The sequence below is a fragment of the Chenopodium album genome, chromosome 11, assembly GCF_948465745.1.
Source record: "Chenopodium album chromosome 11, dcCheAlbu1.1, whole genome shotgun sequence".
NCBI lineage: Eukaryota > Viridiplantae > Streptophyta > Magnoliopsida > Caryophyllales > Amaranthaceae > Chenopodium > Chenopodium album.
This window is the reverse complement of record NC_137844.1, coordinates 46083298-46111004: the sequence shown is the minus strand read 5'-3', so window position 1 is coordinate 46111004 and position 27707 is coordinate 46083298. Positions and strand designations below refer to the sequence as shown.

The 27707-nt window shown below is 37.7% G+C and overlaps 1 protein-coding gene across 2 annotated transcripts; it reads left to right on the top strand.

The window, feature by feature from the left end:
• Positions 1–19007: 19007 nt before the first annotated feature.
• LOC145567617 (protein DETOXIFICATION 44, chloroplastic-like) lies at positions 19008–27685 on the top strand. Of its 2 annotated transcripts, XM_081626939.1 has the most exons (14): positions 19008–19348; positions 19437–19558; positions 20547–20705; positions 20812–20945; positions 21383–21518; positions 22836–22932; positions 23056–23156; positions 23715–23878; positions 25128–25199; positions 25318–25434; positions 26545–26640; positions 26750–26871; positions 27076–27138; positions 27233–27685. In XM_081626939.1, exons 1-13 carry the CDS (start codon positions 19077–19079, stop codon positions 27125–27127), a joined length of 1644 nt encoding a protein of 547 aa, XP_081483065.1. In that variant the 5' UTR covers positions 19008–19076; the 3' UTR covers positions 27128–27138; positions 27233–27685. The 2 variants fall into 2 exon arrangements, with proteins under 2 accessions (XP_081483065.1, XP_081483064.1); XM_081626938.1 differs by having other exon boundaries at positions 19009–19348; positions 27076–27682.
• Positions 27686–27707: the final 22 nt, after the last annotated feature.

Sequence of the window (27707 nt, the reverse complement as noted above, 5' to 3'; positions counted from 1 at the left end):
TTACATGCGTAATATTTCAAACACCGCCTGAACGATGTACAGACGGTTAACTTTCACGAACTAGATTTAAACTAAGTTGAAAACTTAGTAGCTAAATAAATGTCCAAGAGACGCGAGGCTAATGTCCGGATGATAATTAATTTTATAAATTCGTCTGCTCCAACATGAGTATGGCGTCCGGCGACGCTCATCCGGGTGAAATCGTCGCAGAGAGTATCTCCCATCCGGATGACACAGTGCTCTACAAACGCATACAGACGGCAAAGATTGAATGACCTAATTGGTCAACTCATAGCCGTCTGACCAGGATAATCTAAAGGACAACCAAGTTTACGAAAGCCGGATGTCTAAAGACATTAGCCGGTGACCAGCCGAAGTTCTAACTTAGATTATTTTTCGAGATTATGCAAGTCCCCCCAATAGGGCAAAAGGACATTGAGCATAATTGGATTGCAAATACCCCAGGCGGAGGAGAAGAAGTTCAATACAACTATTTCACCGCCTGGGTTAACGGCTACTTTCTTGTATGCTTGGACAGCTGTGTACTTGGTTTGGGGCAATCAATACTATGATTGATTGACTTAGGAACATTTCATACTCTTTAAAGTATCAAAAGTTCCCAAGTCAATCAATCAGCAAGCTTTGAAACCAACCACACAACCGCCCAGGGGCAATTACAACCGGTTTGTCATTTGCCGCATGTCATTATTGAGTTAGGAAAAATTCAAGTATACATATGCAAAATTTAAACTCAAAAATTGAAATAAAACTTAAAGAGTAATTTAACAAAACCGACTCAGTCAGCATACTTCATAGATTTAAAACCGACCAAATGGCCGGGTGATAGTGTTAACCGGATATGCATCCGGGCTAAAGAAAAAAATAAAATTGTTGATTTACCCGACTCCTCAGTCGGTAAAGATACACAAATACATGGCACACAGGTCGGAGAAAATACTAATGGCACATTACAGCTGAAAAAAACTAAGGTTGCTGAGTCTGCTCCGTCTGGGTTTGGCCTGTTGCGAGATTAGCTTCAGTCTGCTCAGCGCGGGACCAAATTAGGGTCAACCGGGGCTTGATCAGTCTGATCCCCTACCTTCTCTTCTTCCTCGTCAGAGGTAACCTTAATGCCTTGTTCTAAGGCCCATTCTTTGAATGGAGGTGGTTCTTGCTCCTGCAAGACCTCAGCATCATACACCGTTGTGGTGTACTCATACCTCAGGCGGAGATACTCAAAGTCAGAGCCTGAGTGAACAAGATCCCAAGCCAGCTTCAAGAGGGCCTCGGTATCTTTCTCGTTCTCAGCAACCAGCTAATTCTGCTCCTTGGAAAGCTCCTTTTGGTGATTGTTCTCCATTTGAACCATCTTAATTTTAAGCCGGATGTTCTCTTCCCTCAGCTGGAGGTTCTCCTTGTCTGCCGCCTCTATAGCTTTCAGTTCAAACTTCACATTTTTTAATTCCAACTCTAAGTTGGTGGCTTCAGCATTGGCTTCCTCCACTGCAGCCGTCAGCGTCTTGATCAGCTCCTCCTGTTTCAACTCCACAACTTTAATCTCAATTGCACTCATGGTATTTTGATATTGAGAGAGTTGAGAGCATTTTGGCCCTCTGATTAGCATCATTTACCTCCTCCCGCTTCTTCTTAAACGGGGTCTTCAGCTCGTCTACCCTTAGCATTGCCTGTAGAATACAGACGGTACAAAGTAGAGTTAGAAAATATCATAAAAGTTAAAAATACACTTGAGTTAAGCTTAGTTACCTCAGCCAGCAGGGCTAGGATCTGGTCAAAATTGACCAACTACACTCTCGGCACTTGAGCTTTCTCAGACCTGGTGATGGTCCTCAGCATCTGCTTGGTGAATTGCTGAACATCAGGCCGGCTGGAGGAGGCATCTGCACCATAAGAAGGATGTTGTGAGAAAGCAGCACAGGCAGCACCTATATTGTGCCGGCTGTTGGGCAGTTCTCCTGATGAGCCCGCTTGGGTTTTGACTCGCATAAAGTCAAGCGGCCATGGGAGTTGAAAGCAGCCTTCCTTACCTTGATCCATGGGTTGCAAGGCCCCACCCTCTTTAGCCACCGCAGTGCCGACTGCAGCATTGGGTGGCATGCCACCCTTCGAAGCCGTAGAGGCGTCCGACATTTTGCTTGCCTTCTCTGAGCTTTCGCTCAAAGCCTTCAGTGCAGCCGGGCCTTTTCCTCCGATTGTAGGCCTTGGCTGCTCAGCGCAGTAGCAGAGATTGATTGGGAGGGATTCTTCTTCCCTACCTTGGTTGGGGTTCTTCCCAACTCACCCCTATGCGGGGGCCGTTTGAACATCTTTGAGATAAAGCGGGGGATAGCCTTGCTCCCACTCTGAAAATGAGACAAAAGGGTTACAACCGGTACAACATAAAAAAAGGGAAAGTTAGCCTCCAAATGGCAGGCGGGCTTACCCCATCATCCTTGGCGTCCAACGCCTTTTTCCTTTTCTCCAACTGCTCCTTTCTGAGCAGGGCGACTAACTTAGCCGGCGTCTTGTTTGGATCTACCATTTCCAGAGCGTCCTCTGCAGAAGGAAGCCGGTTGGTTAAAAAAAATAATGTAAGTATTGTGACGTTTGCAAAACGCGGCTGCATACGTTTTGGAAACATAGTGCTCATGCCGCAGGCGGAGAAAAACGCCTTGTCCTTCAAGAAGTCCGGATGGGGCACCCAGTTCTTTGGCATTATTATTTGGGTCCCTTCGTCTACGGGAGCAGTGTTAGCCTTGAAGAACTCCGGTTCCATTAAGCCTTGGGAGGAATGTGGGGGAGGGCACACTTCTTTCCAAGTAATGTCGGATCCTTGTTATACCGGCGTAAGGCCCGGTTCATTGCCAAAGTGGGGGAAAAGATTAGATAAAACTTATCTTTCCAATTGGACTACTTAGACGGCTTATCCACGGTCATCATGTACTCCGGATGCGTGGTTAGAGTGTACCATGCTCCCCAGCCGCCTGGAGCCCAGCTCATGTAATGCATGTGAGCAAAATCCTCGAAGCTTGGCTCAATATTTTGGAACTCACAGGCGGCGATGTAACTCAGGATATTTATCCATGAGTTAGGGGTGAGCTGCCAAACGCCTAACTCATACCCTTTCAGGATTCTTCTTATTCCCCTGTAAAGGGGGAAACGGAGCCCGGCTTTGATTTCCGACTCATAGCAGCCAAAATAGTTGTCGACTTGTCGGCATAATCAAGGTTGTCCTCCCAAACCACTGTCGCCTCCACAGGCGCGACTCTTATCTCCCAGTTCAACCCAACCGGGTATTTATCCTGAAATGCCTTGAAACTATTTTCCAGGGAAGCTATGTCCCTGGCGGTCATATGATTTTCGATAGGGTTAGACATAGACGGCGACTTAGCTGGCCGTTCAACTTCGTAGCCGGCTTCCGCCTGACCTGACCCAGAAGCTTCGGCCCCCAATCTTTGGGATGCCTCGTCGTCATCCCCTGGATTGTGGTCACTATGCATGGAGGCGGAGACAGACTCTTCGCCGTCTGAATCCCTTAATATCCATCACCGGGAGTGGTTGGGGTACCCTTAGGCGAAGAACCTGATTGCTCACTTGATTCCCCATACTCCCCGTCTGGGGTAACTTCATTAGCCGGCACTTCTAAAGTGCCCCTTCTCCTTTTAGACTTAGTAGCTGTCTGTTTCACTCTTGCCATTGTGTCCTGCACAAACACAGAGACGGTGGGATTCGAAGATGAGCAAAGCAAGTCCATGTACCCAGAGACAGCACCCCTAGTCCTAGACTCAGCCGTACCGAGAGACCGACTGACTACTGTCCTAGGTTGTGCCGTGTGTGTTGATGGTGAATCCATTTTATTTTGAAAAACTATATACAAACGGCAAAAGCTTGAAATATCTAAGGAGGGAAGAGACGGTTACCTTGTAGAATTCTGAAAAAATTTCTCAGGCGATGACCGATTGTGTCCACGAAACTACAGTCGGGAAGTTTTCTGAAAATCTGCTACAGGCAGGGTAGAGCATCTCTCTCTCTAGAAATTCTGTCTCTTTCTCTCTCTAGATTTTTGAGAAGTCAGATGAGAGAGAAGAAGGGGGGTAACTTACAATTTATAGAAGGTTAAAACGGGGACACTTTCGTAATTTCCTTCGCAGTAAAACGGTAATAACCATTAGCTAATCAGCAGATGACACCTGTCACAGGTGCCACGTGGCCTACCACGTCACCCCTATGAGGGGCAAATGTTTAGGGTAAAAATACCCTAGACACGTGGCCTAATCAGAAAGGGACACGTGTCAACCCTGGACATGTCCAACATGGGCCACTCACCAGATGACACGTGTCAGCCTCAGATAACATATAAAATTGCAGCCTTTAGGGCCTAATTCCCAAGAACGCCGCAAAATGGCGCAGCCCATTAGGTCATCCTGACCTAATGAAGGGCACCTTTTTCAATGACCCTATAAATAGGGAGATTTCCCCTATTTTTGGGACACAATTCATTTATTAAAACAACCCTACATTCTCTCACATCAGAGAAAACACCTGATCTCGGAATCCGAGGAGATCTCACTTTTACCTTTTCTACACCTTTTTGTATTCTTTGACCGATTCTAACTTGATCGTCTGAGGCGAAGCTCCTACCAATCGGAGTCTCCGTGTTTTGCAGGTACAGAGCGCGCCGGACCAATCTTCGAGCTGTAACTCTCCCGAGGGACAAAAACACCCAAAACAATGGGAACATTCGTACTCCGAAGATGTCGTCGGATGAATCCGTAAGAAATTTATTTTTTATTTTCTGGAATAAGGGGATTCGCCCAAAAAATTCGTATCTACCTAGGTGGATCCGCCTGAAATTAAATTTCCGGATCCACCTAGGCAGATCCAAAAATTTTAGGCGGATCATGACTTCCGCCTAAAATTTCCAGATCTGCCTTGGTGGATCCGGAAATTTTAGGTGGATCCACCTAGGTGGATCTGGAAGTTTTGGGTAGATGCCCTATTTTCCAGAATTTTTTTTTAATTTAAATTAATTACAATTATTAACGTGGTTATTAAATTACCTTTTTTATTTTATTTTTGATTGTGGTTGTTATTATGTTTTTTGATAATTTGAGTAATTAGTAATAATGTTATTATTGTTTTGTAATTAGTATTAATGTTTTTATTGTAGTTTTTATTATTTGTATTATTGTTGTTATTGTTAATATTATTAATATATTTTTTAATTAAATAAATCTATTAACTTAGTCTTCTTATTAGTATTATAATTTTTAATGTGGTTATTATTAATATTTTGATAATTTGGCTAATTTAATTAGTATTAATGTTATTATTGTTTTTGTAATTAATATTAAAGTTATTATTGTTATTATTAGTATTAACGTTATTATTATTACTTCGTATTATTTTGTGAATAGTGATATTATTAGTTCTAATATTGTTTTATAAATATTATTATTAATATTATAAAAAAGAATATAATGTCTTAGACCATTGTTTTGTTTATTTTATTTTTATAAGATTTGGAAATTGAAGACGACAGTGATGGTGTGAATTATAGTGTGAATTTCGTCATGGACACGTTATTTCTAACGTTTGATGATGCAATTAAATGGGCGGATGTTGTTTCCATAAATCTGGGATTTATTTTGGTGAAATCTTCTTATAACAAAACCAGAGATAGTCGGCCGTATCGATATTTGAAATGTGATCGGGGACGGAGGAGCAAGCCGAGAGATTTTGAGAACGCTATACAGAAGGACACAAAAACCAAAGCTAATGCTTGTCCTTTCTACATCAAGATATATTATGAATTCACCACTGACAGTTGGAAGATCCGTACAAAAAATGATGAAACCGGCACCCATAACCATCTAATGATTGTGTATCAAGAGGGTCATCGTAAAGTTAGTGGATTGAGCGCGGGTGCAAAATAGGTTGTACGTGACATGACAAAGTCCAAGGTTGCGCCACGTAACATCATGGAAACTATTGCAGAGCAATTTCCTGATGATCATCCAAACATCAGGTACATTTACAATTGCCGGAATGACTTAAGGACGGAGATGTCTGAAGGAAGAGGAGTTGTTCAGTAATTTCTTCATTTGGCGAGAGAGAGTAAGTATATTTACTGGGTCATGGCCGATGATCTCGGCAACCTACAACATGCATTTACGGTCAACATACTCCGCACATACCCACATGTAATAGGTATGGATTCGACTTACAAGATCAACCGATATGGGATGCCATTCTTTGAGATAGTAGCTTAGGTGTCACACCGACAAACAAGAATTTCCTAGCTGGTTATGTTTTCATGCGCAACGAGTGCACGACAAGCTATCGGTGGGTGTTGTAAAGATTAAGGGAGTTGATTGGGTTTGATAAAGAGCCAGCGGTATTTTTGTCTGACCGTGAACTTGGCCTTTGTGCGGCTTTGAGAGAATTGTTTCCAGAGACGTCGCATTTACTGTGTCGATGGCACATTAACAAAGATGTGGAGGCTAGGGTGACTGATATGTTAAAAAACAAGAAGATTGGTAAGAGTTTTAAAAATGGCAAATGGAAACGTATTATAGATGCTACAACCGAGGTAGAGTATGATGATGCTCTAGCTACAATGAAAGCTAGGTGGCAAAGTTTTTCGATAGTGATTCTTTATGTTGAGAGAACATGGCTTTGTCATAAAACCAAATTTGTGACATATTGGACGTACCAAGTTCTTCTCTTTGGTAACACGAGCAACTATAGAGTTGAGAGCCAACATTTAGTAGTGAAGACGTGGTTTGAATCATCCACAGGTTCGTTGTTTTACTATATTAGTTGTTGTCTTTACTTCATTATTGTAATTTTAATAAAAAAATAATAATGTTTTTAATTATCTGAATCAATGGCGGGTTCTTTGGATACCGTATGGGCCCGAGTCCATTGTCGTATTGGTAGTCAAATCATTGCAATTCGTAATGGTTTGGAAGCATTAAGATCTAAAATTAGTCATAATTACAGACAATTGCCACTGTCACGTATAAATGGGAAAGTGTCTCAACATTGTTTGAAAAGTACTTGATGATGAGACGAAAAGGATGCAGGATTTGAGTTATCAGGTTTATGAACGTTGTGGATGTGCAATGCGTGTGACCCATGGTGTACTCATGTATCGCGCTAATTGCACAAACAGGCTTGTATACCAGGAAAATTCATTCCTACTGGAAGACCTTGGTTATTAGAGATGGTGTTAATATTTCTGATTTGGTTAACGATTCGACCGAGGAAGCTGCACATTTTCGTTCTCTGATTGATGAGGTCATGGATAGTGATCCGGCTGTACTTCAAAATGTATCTCGCATCATTGAAGAGGAGTTGCATCCGGATCATACAAACCTTGAAGAACCACATGTAAACCTCAACGTTCGAGGTTGACGGAGGAACAATGATACCAGTCGTGATCAAAGTTATTTCGAGCATGTAAACCGTCGAAACACTGAACGTGGTGGTAACCAAGAAACAAGTACTAATAAATGACTATTAATTTTAAAAATTAAATGTATAAGATCTTGTAGCTTTACTAATATTGACTATTACTTTGCAGAAGATCCGGGTGACATTAGTCAGTGCAGATATTTGCGACAGCTTCCGGGACCATCGTTGAAGTACATCATAGAGTGGAAGGATGTCATTGGTGATGGGAACTGTGGCTTTCGTTGTGTGGCCGACTTCTTCTTTGGTGATCAAGCGCAATGGTATAACGCTTGGGAAACAATAGCAAACGATATCGCCGGTCATCCACAGTTGTACGTATGGATTTACGGGATTGGGAGACTTTGGATGAATATAGAGCGTATTCGATGGGATGGTGGCTAGGGCTGTCAAAAACTGACACGACACGGTAACCCAACACGAACCCGACACGAAATAAAGGGGTTTGGGTCAACAATTCTCGACCCGTTTACATATTTCAATTGACACGAACACGACACGAAATTAAACAGGTTAGGATTGGGTTGAAATTTTCAACCCGAAACCGACACGCATAACTCGATTATATAAATGGTTTGAACGACAACCCGTCAAACCGAACTCGACACGCTTAATCTATTAATTAAGTAGAAAAAAAACTGAATTTTTTATTCAAAACTTGTAATTTTGTATTTACCTTCACACCATTTATACATTTTGGTAATTTTTTTATGGTTTATTTAGCTACAAAATTATAATTTTCATCTTTTGTAAATTAAATTAAATTTGGCGGTTAATTTGAGACAATTCTTATGTATGGTTGTATTGTTAAACTTACTAGCTTTAAATCCTTGTGGTATCTTTTGCTAAAACTACTAACTTTAAACTATTGTAGTATGTTTAATGAATTAATGATGTTTGTCTTTTTCATTTTTGAATTGAATATTAATTAGTTTATTACATACTATTTGGGTAAAAGGTTACCCGCGTAACCTGTTTAATAAGCGGGTTAGGTTTGGGTCAAGGGTTTTCAACCCGTTTAATAAACGGGTTAGGTTTGGGTCAAGGGTTTTTCAACCCGTTTAACATCGACACGAACACGAACTCAACATGACACGACACATTTGAAAGCCCTAATGGGGGCGTGGTTGGGGAGCGGCATTGGATGGTAACAATCCAAGATTTATTTCCTATTGCTACTTGGTTCAACGCAAGGGTGATTTGTCTCGGTGTAGGCCTGGTACCAACCTGCTACTACCCATGCATCACAGTGTTACCGTTGAGGGCACGAAACAGGGTCAGGGCACCGAGTATAGAGTTCGTGATTGCTACAGTTGGTGGGTCATATTTCATTCGTCTTGAACTTGCAAATGATTCACCTTTTCTGCCAATCGAGGTTGGTGGACTGAGAACCACGAGGCTAGTGTTGATGGATGGGATCAAAATATGAAGTTACAAGGAACATGTGGGATGCATTAATTAGGTAGTTAACTTATTTATATAATTATTAATGTATTTTCACTAAGTTTGAACAGTTGTAGCTATGTGTAATGTAAAGTTATGAAACTAATTAAGTATTTAAGTTCTTACATTACATGCAACAAACAAAATATAAAAGTGTCCAGTTCTTACATTACACGCCGAATAAAAACAAATATAAAATAGTTCAGACAAGTATTAAAAATGCAACCCCTAATACGAATAAAGAGTAATCTGCAACCCCATCTTCGATTTCCAATCAAATACAAGCTGCTCAGTCATTGCCCTTACTTCACGCGACATGTGAGGATACTCGTCCAGTGCTCTCTGGCGAATCTCTATGGACCGACCCATCCACTGCAAATAAGAGAACAACATATTATATACATAGCAATTACTAGTAGTCTAAATAATAGTATAATAAAATACAACAACTTACATAATCCGTGTTAGTTCTCTCAGGTAGATTGCTTGTAACTCCTGAACCAGGAGATACCTGAGGGTGAGAAAATCTGTACAGCCACTTCATATAACCAGGCGCAACTATAGGAGCTTCATAACTAAGTCTGGTGAGGGTACCTAACATGACACTGAAAGACGAACCAGGAACAAGCCGTCTCCATAAATTAGATGTCATCTCAGTCGGAAAGTCTACCCGGTACATCTTTAATTTGGTCGGCCTCTTGGCCTTCTCTAGCCTGATAATGCTCCTTGGAATGTCTTGCACGAATCCAATTTGTCAAACCACTCGATCAGGCATGTAGGGCTCAATCACTACTAGAAAACAAGCAAATTACGACGGACTGGTTCCGACGGACCCCGAAATTCTGTCGGAAAAAGCGAAATTTCCGACAAATTTTTGTTCCGTCAAATATTTCCAACTAAATCAACATTTCCGTCGGAAATTTTCGACGAAGATAAATTCCGTCGAAAAATATGTGCTTTTCGACGGAATTTACAATTTTCGACGGATTTATAGTCTGTCGGAATTTTCCGTGGGAAAGTAATTAAAGAAAAATTAAAATAAATTTCCCCAAACCCTAAAGCAGCCCCTTCCCCCTTTCTTATTTCTGCCTCTCTTTCTCTCTCTTATGGTTCTCTCTCTTCTCCTTTACTCTTCTCCTTCGTTCTCCCTTTCTCCTTCCTCCTGCGTTCTCTCTCTTCTCCTTTACTCTTCTCCTTCGTTCTCCCCTCTTCTCTTCTCCTTCTCTTTCCTTTCTTCTTCTCTTCACCGCCCTTTCTCTCTCTTTCGTTTCTTTTCTCTTTACCTACATCAAACACCAGCAACAACAAGGATACAACACCAACACCAACATCAACCTCCGTCAACCACCACCAACACCAACAACAACAACGTCAACCACCACCAACATCAACCGCAACTGCGGCACAACACCAAGCTACCCACCCTCAAGGTCTTTTTTTTGTAGATCTTATTTTAATTTAGGATAGATTTATAGATCTAGTTAATTTTATATGTAATTGTAATGATAGATTGTAAATTTTATTAGATAATTGTATATTTATATATTTGATTTAATTTTTGTTGGTTAATCATCGTTTTATTAAATGATATTCTGATTAAATATGTAGATCTACTAGTTTTGAGTTTTTGTGTGTTATTTTTTTATTTTGTTGTGTAAATTTTCGTTTTTTTTGGGTTAATTTACGGTTTTTTTGGGGCTTTTCGTTTTTTTGGCTTAGTTTTGGTTGTGATGGTGTCGGTGGTGGTGTATGGTGGTGGGATAGGGTCGGTGGTGGTGTCGGTGGTGGTGTGTGGTTGTGGTGGGTCTGGATTGGGGGGGGGGGGCTGGTGGTGTGGGGTGGTGGGAGGCTTTTTTTTTGTTTTTTTAAAGGATTTTCCAACGGAATTTCCGTCGCAAAATTCCGGCGGATTACTTTCCGTCGGAAATTTTCGACGGAATTTCTCGGGCCTAAAAATCCCTGCCGACAGATTGAATTCCGTCGGAATAGTGTTTTCGACAGAAATTCCGTCGGAAAAGGCTGTTTTTCCTATAACATGTGTTGCGACAACCCGTTCCGACGGAATTTCCGTCGAAAACCCGTTGGAAAATTCAACTAGGAGGATCCGGAAATTTCAGGCAGATCCTCCCAGGTTTTTCCGGAAATTCTGGGTGAAAGACCTGGTTTTCCGATTAATTTTTTTTTTTTAAATTACCTGTTCGCCGTCACCGACTCCGACTCCGCCGCCGCCCAAGCCCCTACCGTCGTACGTCACCCTTATGCGCTACGGATCAACCATCCCTTTGTCACCTCCTTCAATTGGTGATTGTAGGTGGTTGTTTGTGGGTGTTTTTTTTTTTTTTTACTTTTCAGATTTTAATTAATTTAATTTTTTTATTTTTTTAGAGAGATAAAATGAGAGTGAATGAGAGTTTGATAGTGAGGTTAGAGAGTGAAAAATGTGAGTTATTGGGTGAATCGTGAGTATTTATATGCTAGGGGTAAAAATGGAAATTCCTTGAAAAAATGCGAGTGTTCCCTTGTAAAATGGGAGCGATGTTTAACAACCCCCTAATCAAATGGTAATTTTGTTAGATTTATTGTGATTTTTAATTCCAAATATGCAATTACTTTTTGTACATACTTAGAACTATTGTTATACAATATAACTTTTTGTACATACTTGGAAATATTGTCATTACAATATTTGATTGGAATTTGTGGAAAAAATTACCAAATCTTATTTTACAATGTATCTTAGCTTAGTTTAAACCAAATCACAATACAAATCACATTGTTGTGATTTCGTTCAATTTGGGTGTCCGTACCACACCAAACTAGAGCTTATGCCAGTTAATTAATTAAATTTAGGTTACCCCTACCGAAATGATTTTTGTAAAAATATAAGTGCAACACTTTCCCCCCACCCTTTTTTAATAAGCCTAGTTTGACTGATTCGAAATATTGTCTAATACATATGCTAATGGAGAACTTTAGCCAATGATATTTTTACAGAAAATTTGGATTTAATAACTTCAACTTCGAACGATTTTCTTTGAATAATTCCAAGTTTAGGATCGAAGTATTGATATGTCTATTTTATATAGTATTTTACCCCCGTCCCTTGGTCATAATTAGTAGTGTTTTTGGCTCTTTAGAGCCACTTTTATTACTAATATGTGTTTTCTAGTGTTTTCGTAGTTTTGGTTGAGTTTTGTAGGGAATTGCACCTTTGGAGCATTTTCCCGGGATTTTATGAAGCAACTACGAGCATTGGAGGAGCATGACCGTCGTTGAAGCCCAAGGCCGGCTAGAGCCATCGAGCCGGTGATTAAGGGCTCGGCATTTGGAATACCGAGGTTTGGACCGAGTATTCAAGACCCGAAGAGGAGATCCGGGATTGGGCCGAGGAGTCGAGCCCAATCGGAAGTCCAAAGCCTCGAGGAGCCACAAGGGCCCGATCGGGCAAGCATAGCCCCGATCGGGCAAGGCAAGGCATCAAAGGGCCATCGTGCTAGGCGCGCCTGATCGTGTGAGGCTTAGCACGATCGGGCGAGGTGCGCAGTAAAGGAACTACGAGCAAAAGGCGCGCCCGATCGGGCGGCCTCTAGCCCGATCGGGCGTGTGTTTCTGGAGGAGCTGAATTTGTCAAGGCACTTAGTTTCTAATTAGGATTGTTAACTATTTCGTTTAAGTACGTTTGAGGATTGTAATTTACGACTTACTCTTTCCCTTTTACTTTCTCTCTCTACTTAGTATTTTCTCTCTCTAGACTTTTCTCTCAACTTTTCCCTTGTTCCTTGATTACTTTGTAATTCCACCGTCTTGGTACGATTTCTACCTTAATTAATTTCAGTAACTTCTTCCTTTCAATTCTTCATGTCTTGTTTAATTGCTTTGCTTAGTTTAGATTTAATTATGTCTGAGTAGTTTACTTTCTAGGGTTTGTGGGGATCCATGAATAATATGAAGGGGTAATTTATTGTTGTTAATTATCAATGTTAGATTAGTTTCCTATTGATTGATTTAATGCTCTGTGACTAGATTTGCGCAGATCTTTTATGCATGATTTTGACAATATTAATTCAAGATTCGAGAGATGAAAATTGATGTTTAGGTCTAGTGTCAATAGGCAGATTAATTTATAAATGGTTAAGTCGAGATTTGAGAGATGAGATTTAATACCGGTAGATTAATCATGTGATCGTAATACGTAGCCAGAGCCCTTTATGATCTGGTTAATTGTTGTATTGATGATTGACGATTATTGATTATTGGTATTGCATGATATTATCTTACTGAATCGTTTTAACGCTTCACAATCATGGCTTGTGAAAGTATAGCAATATTGAATTGATGAATCGAGCAGATGTTAATTTAATATTATAGGCTAATTTCATTGAGACTTAGATCTAATAAATTGCGAGAGCCTGTTAGATCCATGTTATCTATGCAATGTTAATAGTTGATTATTATGCTTTACCCCGGAGTATTATTTATTGGTGAACCTATACCCTAGTCTTCTTTATTATTGATCTTCCCCTTACACTTATTCTTCGTAGTTTAATACCTTTCCATAACAACAATTTGGTACTTAATAATTTAGATTATATTAATTAATTAGGAGTAAAAAGATTAGTTTCCCTGTGGATTCGACCCTACTTCCCTATCTACTTAGTTAGAGGATTTAGGTAATACTTTTGATTAGGTGATACGACTTTAGCCTGTCAAGTATATACTTTTATCAGGCCTAACAAGTTACCAAACCTATTATAGAAGGTCGATGCACATGAATGATAAATCATATTCATATAGAATTGTTGGACATATTTTTGGCGTTTTTTGGTTACTTCTTAGTCTCTTAGTCGCTAGTTTAGAGTCATTTATGCATAAGTTATCATTATCGTGCTGTATTATACTTCGTTTGTGTTTCCTTAATGTTTCAGGTAGTTTTCATAGCTATTTCAATGCTCTCAGAAGAATTCAGCATTTGTTGAATAGTCGTTGGATGGAAGGATGTTGATTATTTGAGGCCGATGATTTATTAACCTTGTGCTTATATATGTTTCTAGATACCTAGAAGCGAATTGGAGTTGTTTCGTAGTCCTCATTGCAAGCATGAGAACGTTTCAAGCCTTTGGTGCATTGACAAATTGAGTTGCTAAGCATTATTGCATCAAGCTAAGCTCAAGCTATAGCTCAAGCACTAGCTCTCTAGAGCCGCAAGTCAGGGGAGCTACGAGCTATCGCTCGTCTGCTAGCTCATTGTTGTCATATGCAAAGTTTTATGCGAGCTATAGCTCGCTTGCTAGCTTGTCAAGGCAGTAGTTACATTCAACGAGGAAGCAATATCTCGCTCGTCAGTGTGCTATAGGCTATAGCTCGCCCTTGCTAACCTTCACGACATCAGTGAGCGAGAGCTCACTCGCAACAAGCTATAGCTCCTTGTTGCTCCAGCTATTCTTGGTCGTTTGACGTGATCAAGTCGAGTATCGTGACACATCATCACTTATCATCCAATAACATCATAGCTTATATAATTTTATTTTATTATTTTATTTAGGATGAGGCAAAAATATAAATACTTGTGAGAATTTTATTTTTCCTCTTTTGCTTTGTTTTATGCTTGAACATTTTCTTCTCCATTGTTGAACCCTAGCTTGTTATTCTTCATTGATTTGATATTTGAGGTACTTCATTCCATCTTTCGTCTTTTATTTTATTAATTATGAATTCAAATTTATTTATTCCTTTTGTTTTGTCTATTTCAATTATGAGTGAGTAGTCATTTTCTAGGGCTAAGTGAGGGAAACCATGTTTATACTTTAATTATTTGTGCTTATTTATTTATGAATTTATGTATTAGGTTTTGAATGATTCCAATTGATTTGTGCTTTATTGTCTGATTCATGTAATTGGCCAATATCATGAGTTGTTTATTTAGCTAATAATAATTAGAATTGAAAGATCATATTTTTAGAGGCTTAGTTACAATTGGCGAATTTGATTATGTTAGCGACCGAACTACATATGTTAGTTCGTAAGTGTTAATTCTCGACCGTAGAATTAACAAGTGCTTATTCGACCTAGTTTGTATATTGATGAATTGTTTGCATCTCTTGGATTGGTATAAGCATGGTGGACCGAACGTCGTATGCCCTAGACCTTTATTTATTTGAGAACAACCTTATTTGCAATATTGTCCTAGTTTAGTTAATTGATTACCAAATGAATCTTCGTTTATTGAAGTAGTTTATATAATTGGGCAAAAAACTAATAGAAACTGTCTGTTGGATTCGACCCGTATTTGCTAAGTCTCTGCTAACAATAGACACCGCGCACTTGCGGTATAACTTTTTATTCATCAATGAGTCATCAAGATGTTGATACAAAAAAGTTGTTAAAAAAACTCTTTTTCCCTCACTGTGATTCTATGGTAGTCATCCTTAAAATAATTACCAATATACTAATTTTTATTGGCTGATTTTGATTTTTAATGTCAAAATTAATTAAAATCATTGATCTAATTTTAAAAAATTATTTCTTAATTTTGAAATAATTTTTGAATTTTTAAAATAATTAGGAAATTTTAGATTTTAACACCAGAAAAAAAAAACCCCGAAAATGGTTTTTAACACCCTCATAAAAAAAAATTAACACCATAAAATTTTTCGAAAATTTGATTTTACCACCACTTAACAAATTCCGTCCATGAATCTGTTAAGTAGGGTCTACACTGCCACGTGTCGCTTTGTGAAAAAAAAAACAAAAAAAGAAAAATTCAATAAAATAAATCTAAAACTACCCAGCCACCCCCACACCACCACCGCCTCCTTGCTTTTTGCCTTGACCTAGCACAACCGCCGACCCCCACTCCATCCCCAGCACCGGAACCTCTCCCAGCTTAACCCAGCCCCATCGTAACCCAACCCCCCCTAAAAACCGTCGCACGAGTACTAGAACACAACCCCCTTTTCCCCAAAAACCACCACAATTTCGGCCACTAATGGCCAAAACCAGCCTCAAAACCAGCCGATTTCGGCCATTAGTGGCCGAAATTGTGGCTGTTTTTAGAATTTAGGGGTTTCGTTTTAGATGGGTTTATGGGTGTGGGATGGGAGGGGAATGGGTTCCGGTGGTTGGGGTTGGGGAGGAGAGTGGTTTCCGGTGGTCTGGGCTAGGGATGGGGTCGACTACGGTGCCGGCGGGTTGAAGCCATGCGTGTGGGGTGGGGATGCGGTGTTGGTGGTGGTGGTGTTTGGATGGCTGTAGGATTTTTCCTTTTTTTTTTATTTTTTTTAAAACCAATAGTATTACAACACGTGGCAGTGTGGACCCCACTTAACGGAATCTGTTAAGTGGTGGTAAAATCAATTTTCTTAAAAATGTTATGGTGTTAAATTTTTTTTTTGGGGTGTTAAAAACCATTTTCGGGTGTTAAAATTTAAAATTTCCCAATAATTATGTGACACGTGACAATTTTAAAAAAAAAAAATAGAAAAGAAAACTTTATCCCATTTTTCAGATCACCGATCATCTAGGCCTAATATAAGTAAATACCCTTAAAAATAGAAATATTCAAAGAAAATTGGCCAAAGCTTAGGTTATAAATTTTTCCTAATTTTAATTATCAATAAATAAAATTTATAAAATATTTGTTATTCACAAACTAAATATGGAGCTGATTGAGGCAATTCTAGCAAGTACTCTTATGAGTATATTCTACCTTGTGTTTAAAAAATTATAATATTGACCTCTTTTTTTTTAAAAAAAAAAAATAAAATAATATGAATCATTTTTCTTACAGAAAATAATAATTTCGTTAATAATTAGCCATACGAGTTCTACAATTGTAATATAGATCTATAAATAAAAAAATTTATTGGAAATATCACAACGTTTACAATTAAAATCATAAATTTTTGCATTTTCAATACAATTCATACTCCACCGCTTCAAGTTTGATGCAAATGGTGATTTTCGATATTGTTTGCATCTTTCCAATTAAAGACTGTCTCATTCCACACTAATGTTTTGATTATATAGAATTGATGACAAGACCCAAATCCATGTGAATCCAGATCATATTACTAATAATTAAAACCCTAAAAATAAAAATCGCATCCATATATGAGAATAATAATAAAAAAAAAACCAGAAATTTAGGAAGAAGACTCTCATAGAGGGAGAAAATACAGTAAACACTAAATTTTTTTTGGTGTTTAGAGAGCCACAAGGATGGGGGTGAAAATCGATCCCAGAATCTGCTGAAATCGGGAGCTGAGAGAAGCTCTAACCACATGAGGTATCTCTCACTCTCACATTAAACACTAAAATGGATCAAAGAAAAAGGGTTAAAGATAATAAATTTTCAAAGAAATTAAACTATTCCTGACTAAGAAATTAAAACCCCAAGGGGAGTACAAATTTGAGTGTTATTCTCCAAGAGAAGGTGGTTTATTTCGATGATCCTCCAATCGAAAAAAAGAACCTTCTTTGGGAGGATATGGTGGGAGTGGCCTTGCCACGTTTGGTTGTGTAATTTGTTTTATTTTGGGTTCTTAGACCACTATTTCTCATGGGCAAATAAAAAAATGTCATTATCTCTTTATCCATTTTCTCACTCCTCTTTTCCACTTTTCCTCATGGGAATTTTTCTTACAACTTCTTACACACTCATAGGCTAAAATAAAAACCCCACACCACACTCTTTCCTAAACATTACCATCATCACATTATTTTGTAATATATGCAGCTTTTTCTTTTTTTATTTGCGGATTTGGTTCCATGGCCCACGCTACTGTAGCAATTATTTTTTGTCATTGCTATGGGCATTTGAGGATTTCATCATAGGCATTTTTTTAATGCTCATGAGTGACAAGCCAAAAATCCAATTTTTTTTTTTTTGGAAAAATTGCCCAAAATAATCTGAACTTTGCCTCATTCGTTCAAAATAATCCCAACTTTCGATTATTTTTTAATAATCCGAACTTTGATGTGTATGTACAAATGGTCCCAAGTGATCGACAACTCGTTAAGAAGGTAATTTTTTTTTTTTTTTTTAAAAAAAGTTTAATTTATGTGTCACCTCATTATTTCAGTTTTAGTTTTATTTTTTTGAAGAAATATTTATTAGTTACTAATTAACTAATAATTTAAAACTGGTTCTCAAAAAAAAAAAAAAACTAATAGTTTAAAACTAACTATTTTTTTTTTAAAAAAAAAAACCCCAACCACCAACACCAACCCAACCAACTCCACCACCTTACCTCCCGTACCACAACCACCCGAAACACCAACCTCAGCACAACCACCTGACTTGAAACACCAACCTCACCACAACCACGGCGCCACAAGCCCACAAATTGAATTGAAACCTCCCTCACTTGCCACCATCTCAATCGAAATCACCCTCACCCAAAACCCTAACCCCTACCTGAACCGAAACCACCCTTACTCTGATTTGGGTAGGGTGGTGTTTTCGGGTTTTACTGGGTGGGATCGGGAGTCGGGACAAGGAAGAGGGTTTGTGTGTGTTTCAAGGGAGGGAGGTCCGGAGCCGGTGCATCTGGGTATGGCCGGAGGCGAGGGTCGAGCTGGCGGAGTGGCAGTGGGAGGGTGGTTAGGATGGTGGGGTGGTTTTTTTTTTTTTTTTTTTTTTTTTTTTTTTTTTTTTTTTTGAAACAATGGTGGGGTGGTTTTTCATTTAATTAATTAATAATTTTGTTTATTTTTTCTGTTAAAATAATTAAAAAATGTTTATAAATTTTTTAATTTTTATTTTTAATTTTTTGTCCAATCACATGTCAACACGTATTAGGTAACTTGTTATAACAAGTTAACTGACCGGTTGGGACTATTTGTTGCGGATACACATTAAAGTTCGAATTATTAAAAAATAATCGAAATTTGGGATTAATTTGAGCAAATGAGGTAAAATTCGGATTATTCTGGGTATTTTTTTCTTCATAAAATTCTCCTCATGGGAAAAAAAAAAAATTCTCCAAATGGAAAAAAAAAATGCCTGGGTGGGACTCCTCTTACCCTCGTATGCATAAAAAAAAAAAAAAAAAAAAAACCAAATCCACCGTTAAAGTAGTTGCTAACTTCCAACTTCCCACTACTTCAAAATTAAATCATTAAAAAAATCTTCTTCATTTCTAGTTTTCCAGAAATTAAAAATGGCTACTACTGCTACTGTTGCTTCTTCTCTTTCTTATCGTCTCTTCGACATTCATTCGTACTCCCGCCATTTCAGTAATCACCTGCAGATTTCTCCATTCTCCCGCGCAATACCTTTCTTCAATTCTAATTTTTCCAATCGAAACCCTAAATCCCCTTTTCGTTTTCGAGCTCTTCCCAAATCTAAAGATCCCAAATCTTCAACACCTCCTCCTTCAAATTCATCTTCTTCTTCCTCTAAATTACAATATCCTCCACTTCTTCGGTTCAGGTACTGTTCAATTTTTGGAAAATTATGATGATATTACATGAATTATTAGTGTTTTTGGTTGATTTTTTCTGGGTGTGTTAAATTGCAGAGATGCAGTTAAATTGGATGATCTTGGTCGGGAGATATTGTCGATTGCATTGCCTACTCTTTTGGCTTTAGCTGCTGACCCCATCACTTCTCTTGTTGATACTGCTTTTGTTGGTCATTTGGGTATTTTCATTTCCTTTTTTTTTTTTTTTTTTTTTTTGGTTTTGAATTTAGCTTATGATTTTGTATGTATAATGGCATTTTTTGCATCTTAATAGAAGGGTATTGAGGAATACATTTTCTTTGTAATGTCTTGGACAAATAATTGCATATGTGATCCCAGCGGGTCGGCCGGTCTAGGTAGAGCCTTGCTTCAAGGCACTAGGGTAATTGTAATTGTAAGGAAAATGAAGGCGTATTCTTTTTTCAATAGGCTATTAACTTCCAAACTACTGTCAGGCATCGGAAATTAACTAATTTAAATCAATTGGAGTTAGCAATTCGAGTATTTTGGTTGTGTCTTTCTTTGTTTGAATCCATGTTGATGAGGAAATTTACAAATGACATTAAAAGTGATGTCTAGTAGCGCACTTGTGCTTATAATTTCTCTCAATAATTTTGTCTCATGTTAACCTCTCGTGTGTGAGATTACCAACTCTATCATAAATTCATAGTTCACCAACCTAGTGCACAAGGCCAGAGCTGGCCAGCTGGGGCTACAAATGCTAACAGTGAAATTTGGTCAATGCAATTTGTAAAATTGGCCCTAAAATCACTTTTATAAAGATATAAATATGATTTTAATTAACAATATTTTTTATTGATTATTAATTTTATGATAAAATTGAAGATTTGTTCATTGATCAATGATTATTCTCTTTATTTCATATAAGTAAATATAAAATTTTGGGGTCCCTTTCACTAAGGAGCCCTTTGCAATCGACCATCCTACACATGTTTAGAAGCCAGAACCACCAATGTACGAGGCTTTAGGATTATCCTTGTGGACAAGTATGTGAAGAGATAATATTGTTGTTTCTTGCAATTGGGGAGAGCAATGTGTTATGGAATTTTCTTGTATAGTTGAAGTTCATGCTTAGAAGTCCTAGAGTAGTATGTGTAAGTCAGTGTTTTATTGAAAATTCATCTATTTCCTTTGTCATACTTACAGGGTCAACTGAATTAGCAGCAGTTGGGGTGTCAGTATCTGTGTTTAACTTGGTATCAAAATTGTTTAATGTCCCGTTGCTGAATGTTACAACGTCCTTTGTTGCTGAAGAGCAGGCATTAGTCAGTATGCAGAATGAAACATCTAATCAAGCTGGCCAAGGTATTCACTGAAGTAATGATTCTTCAAGTTTTACACCCTACAGTTTATATAGAGCTGTTATGGCTGCTAAATCACTCTGTCTTTATCTCACATTGGTGTACTGCAGATTATGAAGAAAGGAAAAAAGTCCTTCCATCAGTGTCTTCATCTTTAGTTCTTGCTGCTGGCCTTGGTGTGGCCGAAGCTGTGGCACTTTCAGCTGGATCGGGAACTCTAATGAATATTATGGGTATATCTGTTGTATGTGTGACTTGGCTATATATTTTGTTCTTCTATTGCTTCAATTTGATCGAGGAACCTGTTTGTTGATGCTAGTTTATTTTTTTAAATGGATGACTGTTAGATTTCGGACTTGTGTTCATTTTCAAGAGCATCATTTACAGGGTTTTCATTATTGCTGCATCATGCTTTAAATATTTGATTCACTCTTCTTGTAGTGTTAAGATGATTAATGTGTAAATAGATAAGAAGTTGCATGATTAACAAGGAAGTTTTTCGTTGGCATAATTGCTAAATTTAATTTCAAGCAGTCGCATACATACTGCAATGTGTTCATGTCTTTCAGATCTTTATATATTATAATTATAATGTTTCTGTCTAATACACCTCAATCTCTTCTCTTTACTTTCAACATTTGAAATCATATGTAAATAACAAGTACATGTGTTGTGTCATAGGATTCACCAATGCGTCAGCCAGCAGAGGAATTCCTTACGATGAGGGCTTTTGGTGCTCCTCCTATTGTCATTGCACTTGCTGCACAGGGTACTTTCCGAGGACTTAAAGATACGAAGACACCATTGTATGCCATAGGTAAGTACTTTCGTAACACTTCTTTGAAGATACCATGTCATTATCATTCATGCTCTTTCTTTCAAATTCTCAGTTATGATCCCTACTTTTTCATGCAGTTTGCTTAAATCCTTAGAAAGTGTTGATTCATAAGAACAATATATAATTTTGCTAAAGGCTTGCAAACAGTGAATAATGTACTTCGTAATATTTTTATTCTTACTTCTCTGTCTGAGTTGACTCATATGAACAATATACAATCTTGCTAAAGGCTTGCAAAAAGTGAATAATACGAAGTATGATATTTATTCTTAGTGCTCTCTTTATATGTCTTCCACTATCTTTTGGTCTACAAATGGTAGATGATTGAATGATGAAACATTGTTTTGATCATTTTAAATCGTCTAACTTGTAAGTATATATTTTATATTTTTGAAGTTGGTTAGATACAAAGGAATTGGGCTTAGTTGCGAATAGTTCAAATACTTTTGTAAGTGTTTCCCTAGAGGAAACCTTGTCCTCTTTCTGTTTCTTATTTATGAGTGATGATACAATTATATTCTGATAAAAAAAGAAAAAAAAAATGATTTGGTCATTTTACATAATTCATCTCTTATATTTTCACCATCAATTGTTCATTTTAAGTATATGTTAGAGCTATAGCTAATGGTCTGGAGCTGGTGTTGTGGCGAGGAAGGGGCTGCTTGAAGTTGTTGTGTTGATGCAGAGTAGGTTAAGCAGATGTGTGATAGATTCCGGCCAAGCTCAACCAATTAACAGAGAAAAAGCTATAGAACAGTATAATAGAGAAGAAAGATTGAGGCTTTGGTTAACTAAACAACGGTTTACACGATAGCTTCCGGCCAAGCACAACCAATTAACAGAGAAAAAGCAATAGAACTGTAAATTAGAGAAGAAAGATTGAGGCTTTGGTTAACAAAATGACAGTTTACACAATCGACAGGTTTAGCCTATCAAGCTCTATAGTGAAATGAGGTCACAACTCTCTTATGGATTCACTCCCAAATTCTGCCTACTTTCTCCTTTCCCCCCTTTCTCTATTTATAATAAAACTAAATACTTAACCTAAAGATACTAGACTACCCATAGTTCCCCTCCTCAGATTAGTTTATTACAGGAGTGTCATTCTCGTCATCAAGTCATCTAGAAGGCAAGTAGCCCATTGACAACTAGCAATAGCAGCTCATTATAAGGAGTTCTCATGCATACAATGTGCTTATGTTTGAAATGTTGAATCTTTTCTAAAGGAAGTTGTGTCTTACTTTTTAATGTTTTTTTTTTCTTTGTTCATTTTTAACAAATGGTTTTTATTGGCAGGAGTTGGAAACGTACTCAATGCAATTCTAGATCCAATCTTGATATTTTTCTTTAGCTTTGGTATTGGTGGTGCTGCAACCGCCACCGTGATCTCTGAGTAGGTTAAATGTGTAAAACAGTACTTCAACTCTGGATTTATGAATGAATACCACACGCCTTCATCAGGTTTTTCGCAGAACTTTATTGTACTGATTACTGAAGCTATTGCTCTTCCTCTCAGATATGTGATAGCCTTCATCCTACTCTGGAAGTTGAATATAGACGTATCTCTGACTTCTCCAAGTATTGACGGTGAAAGATTTATCCAATATCTTAAATCAGGTAGGCTTCTGCTGGTAAAGTCTTGGTTTAATCAGTTTCTTACATATGTGGGTCTTACATCAAAGTTCAAGAGATGGAAATGATTTTAACACTATGATGGGGCTGAAATTATGTAGCAGCCCTTCATAAGCTGATCTAAAATCATGCTTAATAGGATCTTTATACTGAATAGTCTGGTCATTTGTACGTTATTCTAATCTACTTTGAAATTTGAAAGACTAACTGATAGCCTGATAGAGTGACATTCCCATTAGTTGGTGACAAGTGGCCTGGATTGTTGCCTTATCAATGAGCTGGACTAGTATCATAAATCTTAATTACTTATCTTGGTTTTGTAGATGCAGTGGGATGACATAGCCATTTAGGAATTGTCAGAGACCCAGAGTTGTTTAACACTAAAGCCGTTCTAATTTACACAATAGTTTTCCTTCCATCAAGCTTGTATTATGATAGTGAAAAGTGTAAAACTATGCATATGTACTTGAGATTACATAGTAGCCTCACAAGCTTTAAGTTTGTAACTCTCTCTAGTTCAATTTTCTTCTGTTGCATCTTCAGGAGGGCTCTTGATTGGAAGGACCTTATCAGTCCTTGTGCCCATGACATTAGCCACATCTTTGGCTGCGAGGGAAGGTCCCATACCAACAGCTGGCTATCAAATTTGCTTAGAAGTTTGGCTGACGATATCATTGTTGACTGATGCTTTGGCACTTGCTGGACAGGTAAACCCCCAAACCAAGGAAAAAAATTTGAAGTGAAGGACTATCCCCTGCTGTTTTTTGTGTGCTATGTCTGATACAAAGCCTACTATGGATATTGTATATATGATGTGTTACACTTGCTGCCAATATAACGTTTTTTGATGTTTGATCTTTGGATTTTATGCATCTATTCCGATGTTCGCCTTAGGAAATGATGACTTCTTGGTATGTAAGATCTCAGATTTGGCTCTTACTTTTCCATGTACGGTGATTGAAGAATTTATGAAGATTATATTCTTCTCAACATCCTCTTCATAGACCTTTCTTAAGTTGCTCTCAGATGGGCATTTGCTCATTTTGTTCTAATTAAGGTAGAAGTTGTTGAAGCTTTGTCTTATGTGATTTTCACATGGATAACCCTTTTATATTTTTATTTATTTATTTTTATTTGTGTGTGTGTGTGTGTGTGTGTGTGTGTGTGTGTGTGTGTGATGTAGATATAGGTTAGCTGGTTATTGTTTTTTTTAAAAAAAATCTTTCTTGCGCTGCGAGGAACAGGTGTTGTCTATGTGTCAAAAGCAGTTTTAAATGGCTATTCAGACTGGGATCAGCATAGAGCCGTCTGTGTTTACACATTTAGATGAAGACAAATTTTGGAGGCACTGCTTGTTCATCCAAGTAACTAGGTGTTGTCACAACTAGTTCATTTATGGTATTCTGTTGGTCCCACTTATGGAAACTATCTCTTTTTACAGACAGTTGAAAACAAATTTTATTTTAATAGGTATTTTCAATTACTTTTGAATGGTATGAAACTATGAACTATGAAGATCTATTTATGAGAATCTGATAAGAAATAAGGTTGGCTGTGATCGTTTAATGCATTACAGCATATAAAACGATACAACTATACAAGTCCACAATGGATACTACATATCTAACTTGAAAAAGAGTTGAAGTGTATAACTTAAGAAAAAAAGTCAAAGCTGCACCTGCTAAAGATCTCATTTTCACTAGTCACTAATTTTTTCAGCTAATCAGTAAGTATCAATCACTTCACTAGAGTAGCCTTTCTTCTTGGCTAATATCCCTCAAATTTTGAAGAACAATATAATTATATCCCAGATTCCAGAAAGGGTGCTGTTTTTCATATTTAATATGTGGTAATTGTAGGGGACTTGGCCATGTGGATCGAGCTAAAATCTTAGTTCTATATATTATTCTGTTAAATGAAGCATACATTTCATCTTTGGCCCTCTTTTTCTTACAGGCTCTTCTAGCTGGCGATTACTCCCAAGGTAATTATGTGCAGGCTCGCCAGGTTGTATATAGAGTGTTGCAGGTTAGAACTATCCTGACTATTCCGACCCCTCTCCCCCTCCCCTCCACTTTTCTTTTAATAAGCTCTTGCCTGTTCATTCCTTAAACTTACAAAGTAATTGTACTGAAATCATCTGCAGATAGGCTTTATAGTTGGAATGGGTTTGGCTGTCATGTTATTCCTTGGTTATGGAGTGCTTCTAAACTTATTTACCTCAGATGCAGAAGTCATGAAAGTTGCCTGGTCTGGTGTCTTGGTAAGAACATGGCTTTTGGAACTAGTTATCTACTTATTGCTCTTGGATCCACAGCCTATTCCTTTGTGCCTGGTGAATTATGATCTTTATATATTTACGGCAGCTTGAGTTGCTTTGTATGTCCTTTTACTACACCTGTACAGAGTCTGTTGATCAACTCAGACATATATGAATCAATCTGTATAGAATTTAGGAGAAGCCAAAAGACAATATTATTTATAAAGAAAGAAACTTCTAAATATAGATGCTTATGCTTTCTGTTTCCTCTACTGCATTTTATAATAATCTGTTCGTATCGACAGAATCTATCTGTAGGAAGAGTGGCACCCGATTAACATTTGGGTGCTGAAATCAAGTAGTTTAAATCCCTATATAGATTGTCTAAGACTCTAAGTTGGTTGATTTTGCAGTCCGTAGCTTTACGTGTTTACTTTCAGAAGCTATACCATGTGTATGTCATTTGCAGCATTGAGATGCATCGAAGTTGTTGATACCTCTTTACATTCTGCTGCCTTGTGGACAAACTATGTGATTTCACTGTAATATTTTACCAAGGTTACTTTGGTCATCCATTTTAGTATGAAATGTCCGATTAATGGATAGTTGGATCAATAACTTCTTAAAACTTCAAGAAAATTTAGATGGTTTAGAATTCTTTTAGTGTCTGGATGTGCACCTATATTGGCTATATCCTCTACTTGGTTTTAAGTACTGTGGTTAATTGCAATTTCAATGTCAAAATAATTAACCGTTTAAACACCGAAGATGTGCCTATAAGATAGATTTCATAATATAGTTAGTATATGGTTATACCATTATGTGGAATTATGCCAATGTACATGAATGCCCCTGTATTGCATATTTCTGCTGCTCTATTTGCTTGCAGTTTATATTCTGTTGTTTTCTGCATTTATGCCATGCTAATTGGAAGAGCTTTCAGTTCTCTAAGATACCTTTGATGATGTGATCTTAGTGGCTGTATGATATGAAGCTTATTCTTCCTAGCTGTTATGATATCTGCCAAATACGGATAATATAATATATTAATATGAGCCTTTTCTGATGTAACATCAAATATGCATACCACATAATATTTACACTATGATGCAGTTTGTTGCTGGATCACAGCCGGTCAATGCAATTGCATTTGTTCTTGATGGGCTCTACTATGGTGTTTCAGACTTTGAGTATGCCGCCTACTCTACGGTAACAGTTATTGCCAAAGAATTAAATAGGTTTTGAGAATGAGTATTTTTTACCAGATAGCTTTAATCCATACAGTTAGTAGCTTTATTCCATATCTTTTTGGGTGCAGGTTGTAGCTGCAGTGATCTCATCAATTATTATGCTAATTGTTGCTCCTGGTTATGGTCTCCTTGGGGTTTGGACAGGGCTGTTTCTGTTCATGAGCTTGCGTGTAGTTGCTGGATGTTGGAGGTGAAATTTCTGTTTACTTGTACAATAAATGTGCAACATATGCTATCATTCATGACCTGTCTTGAATAATTTTGGTATAATTTGAGTGTGATTTTTATGCTTGCTTATTGAAAGCTAGAGGGTTTTCACCGCTTTCCAATTTGCTTATATTTTCACTGTCCTACCTTTTTTTTTTTATAATAAATTTAATTATAATGAATCTAGGTTGGGGACAAGGAGCGGACCATGGATCAGTGTTTGGTCTGAAACAGATTAGAAGAATTGCAGGTGTGCTTCAGACTTGTCCAATAGATTGCCTCGTGGCTAACCTTAGTTAATTTGACTCAGATGACTACTAAGAGTCTAAAATGCTATTGGACAGCTCCTTGATCCCATGCCAGCATAAAGTCAGAATCAAACTCATATTGGCACTTTCAAGCCCTGTTGGAAAATACTTCTGGAATTCGTCAGCAGCATGGCTTCTGGAGGGATTGAGAGATGAAGCCATGGCAATGTGATTTGCTGCAGCGATTTCACAGTTTAATGTTGCTGGAGTTGGCAATATGCGAGCTTCCATTGACTAAACAGCGTAACACAGTTCCAACTCACAATTATTAAGGTGCATACATCTGTAACTTTTGACTGCTACCTGGAAATGCACATAATTGCTATTCTGCTATTACTTGTAAATACTGACTGAAAAGTATCATCTTGATAATACCCTTATTTGCTTTGCTCATTTTTTTTCCTGTTTTCCTAGATGTAATCTGCAGTTTACTGAATGTAAGACTTTAACATATTCTCAGTGACCATACAGCTGAAGCAAAAAAAAAACAATTGTTGTAAAATGCAATGAT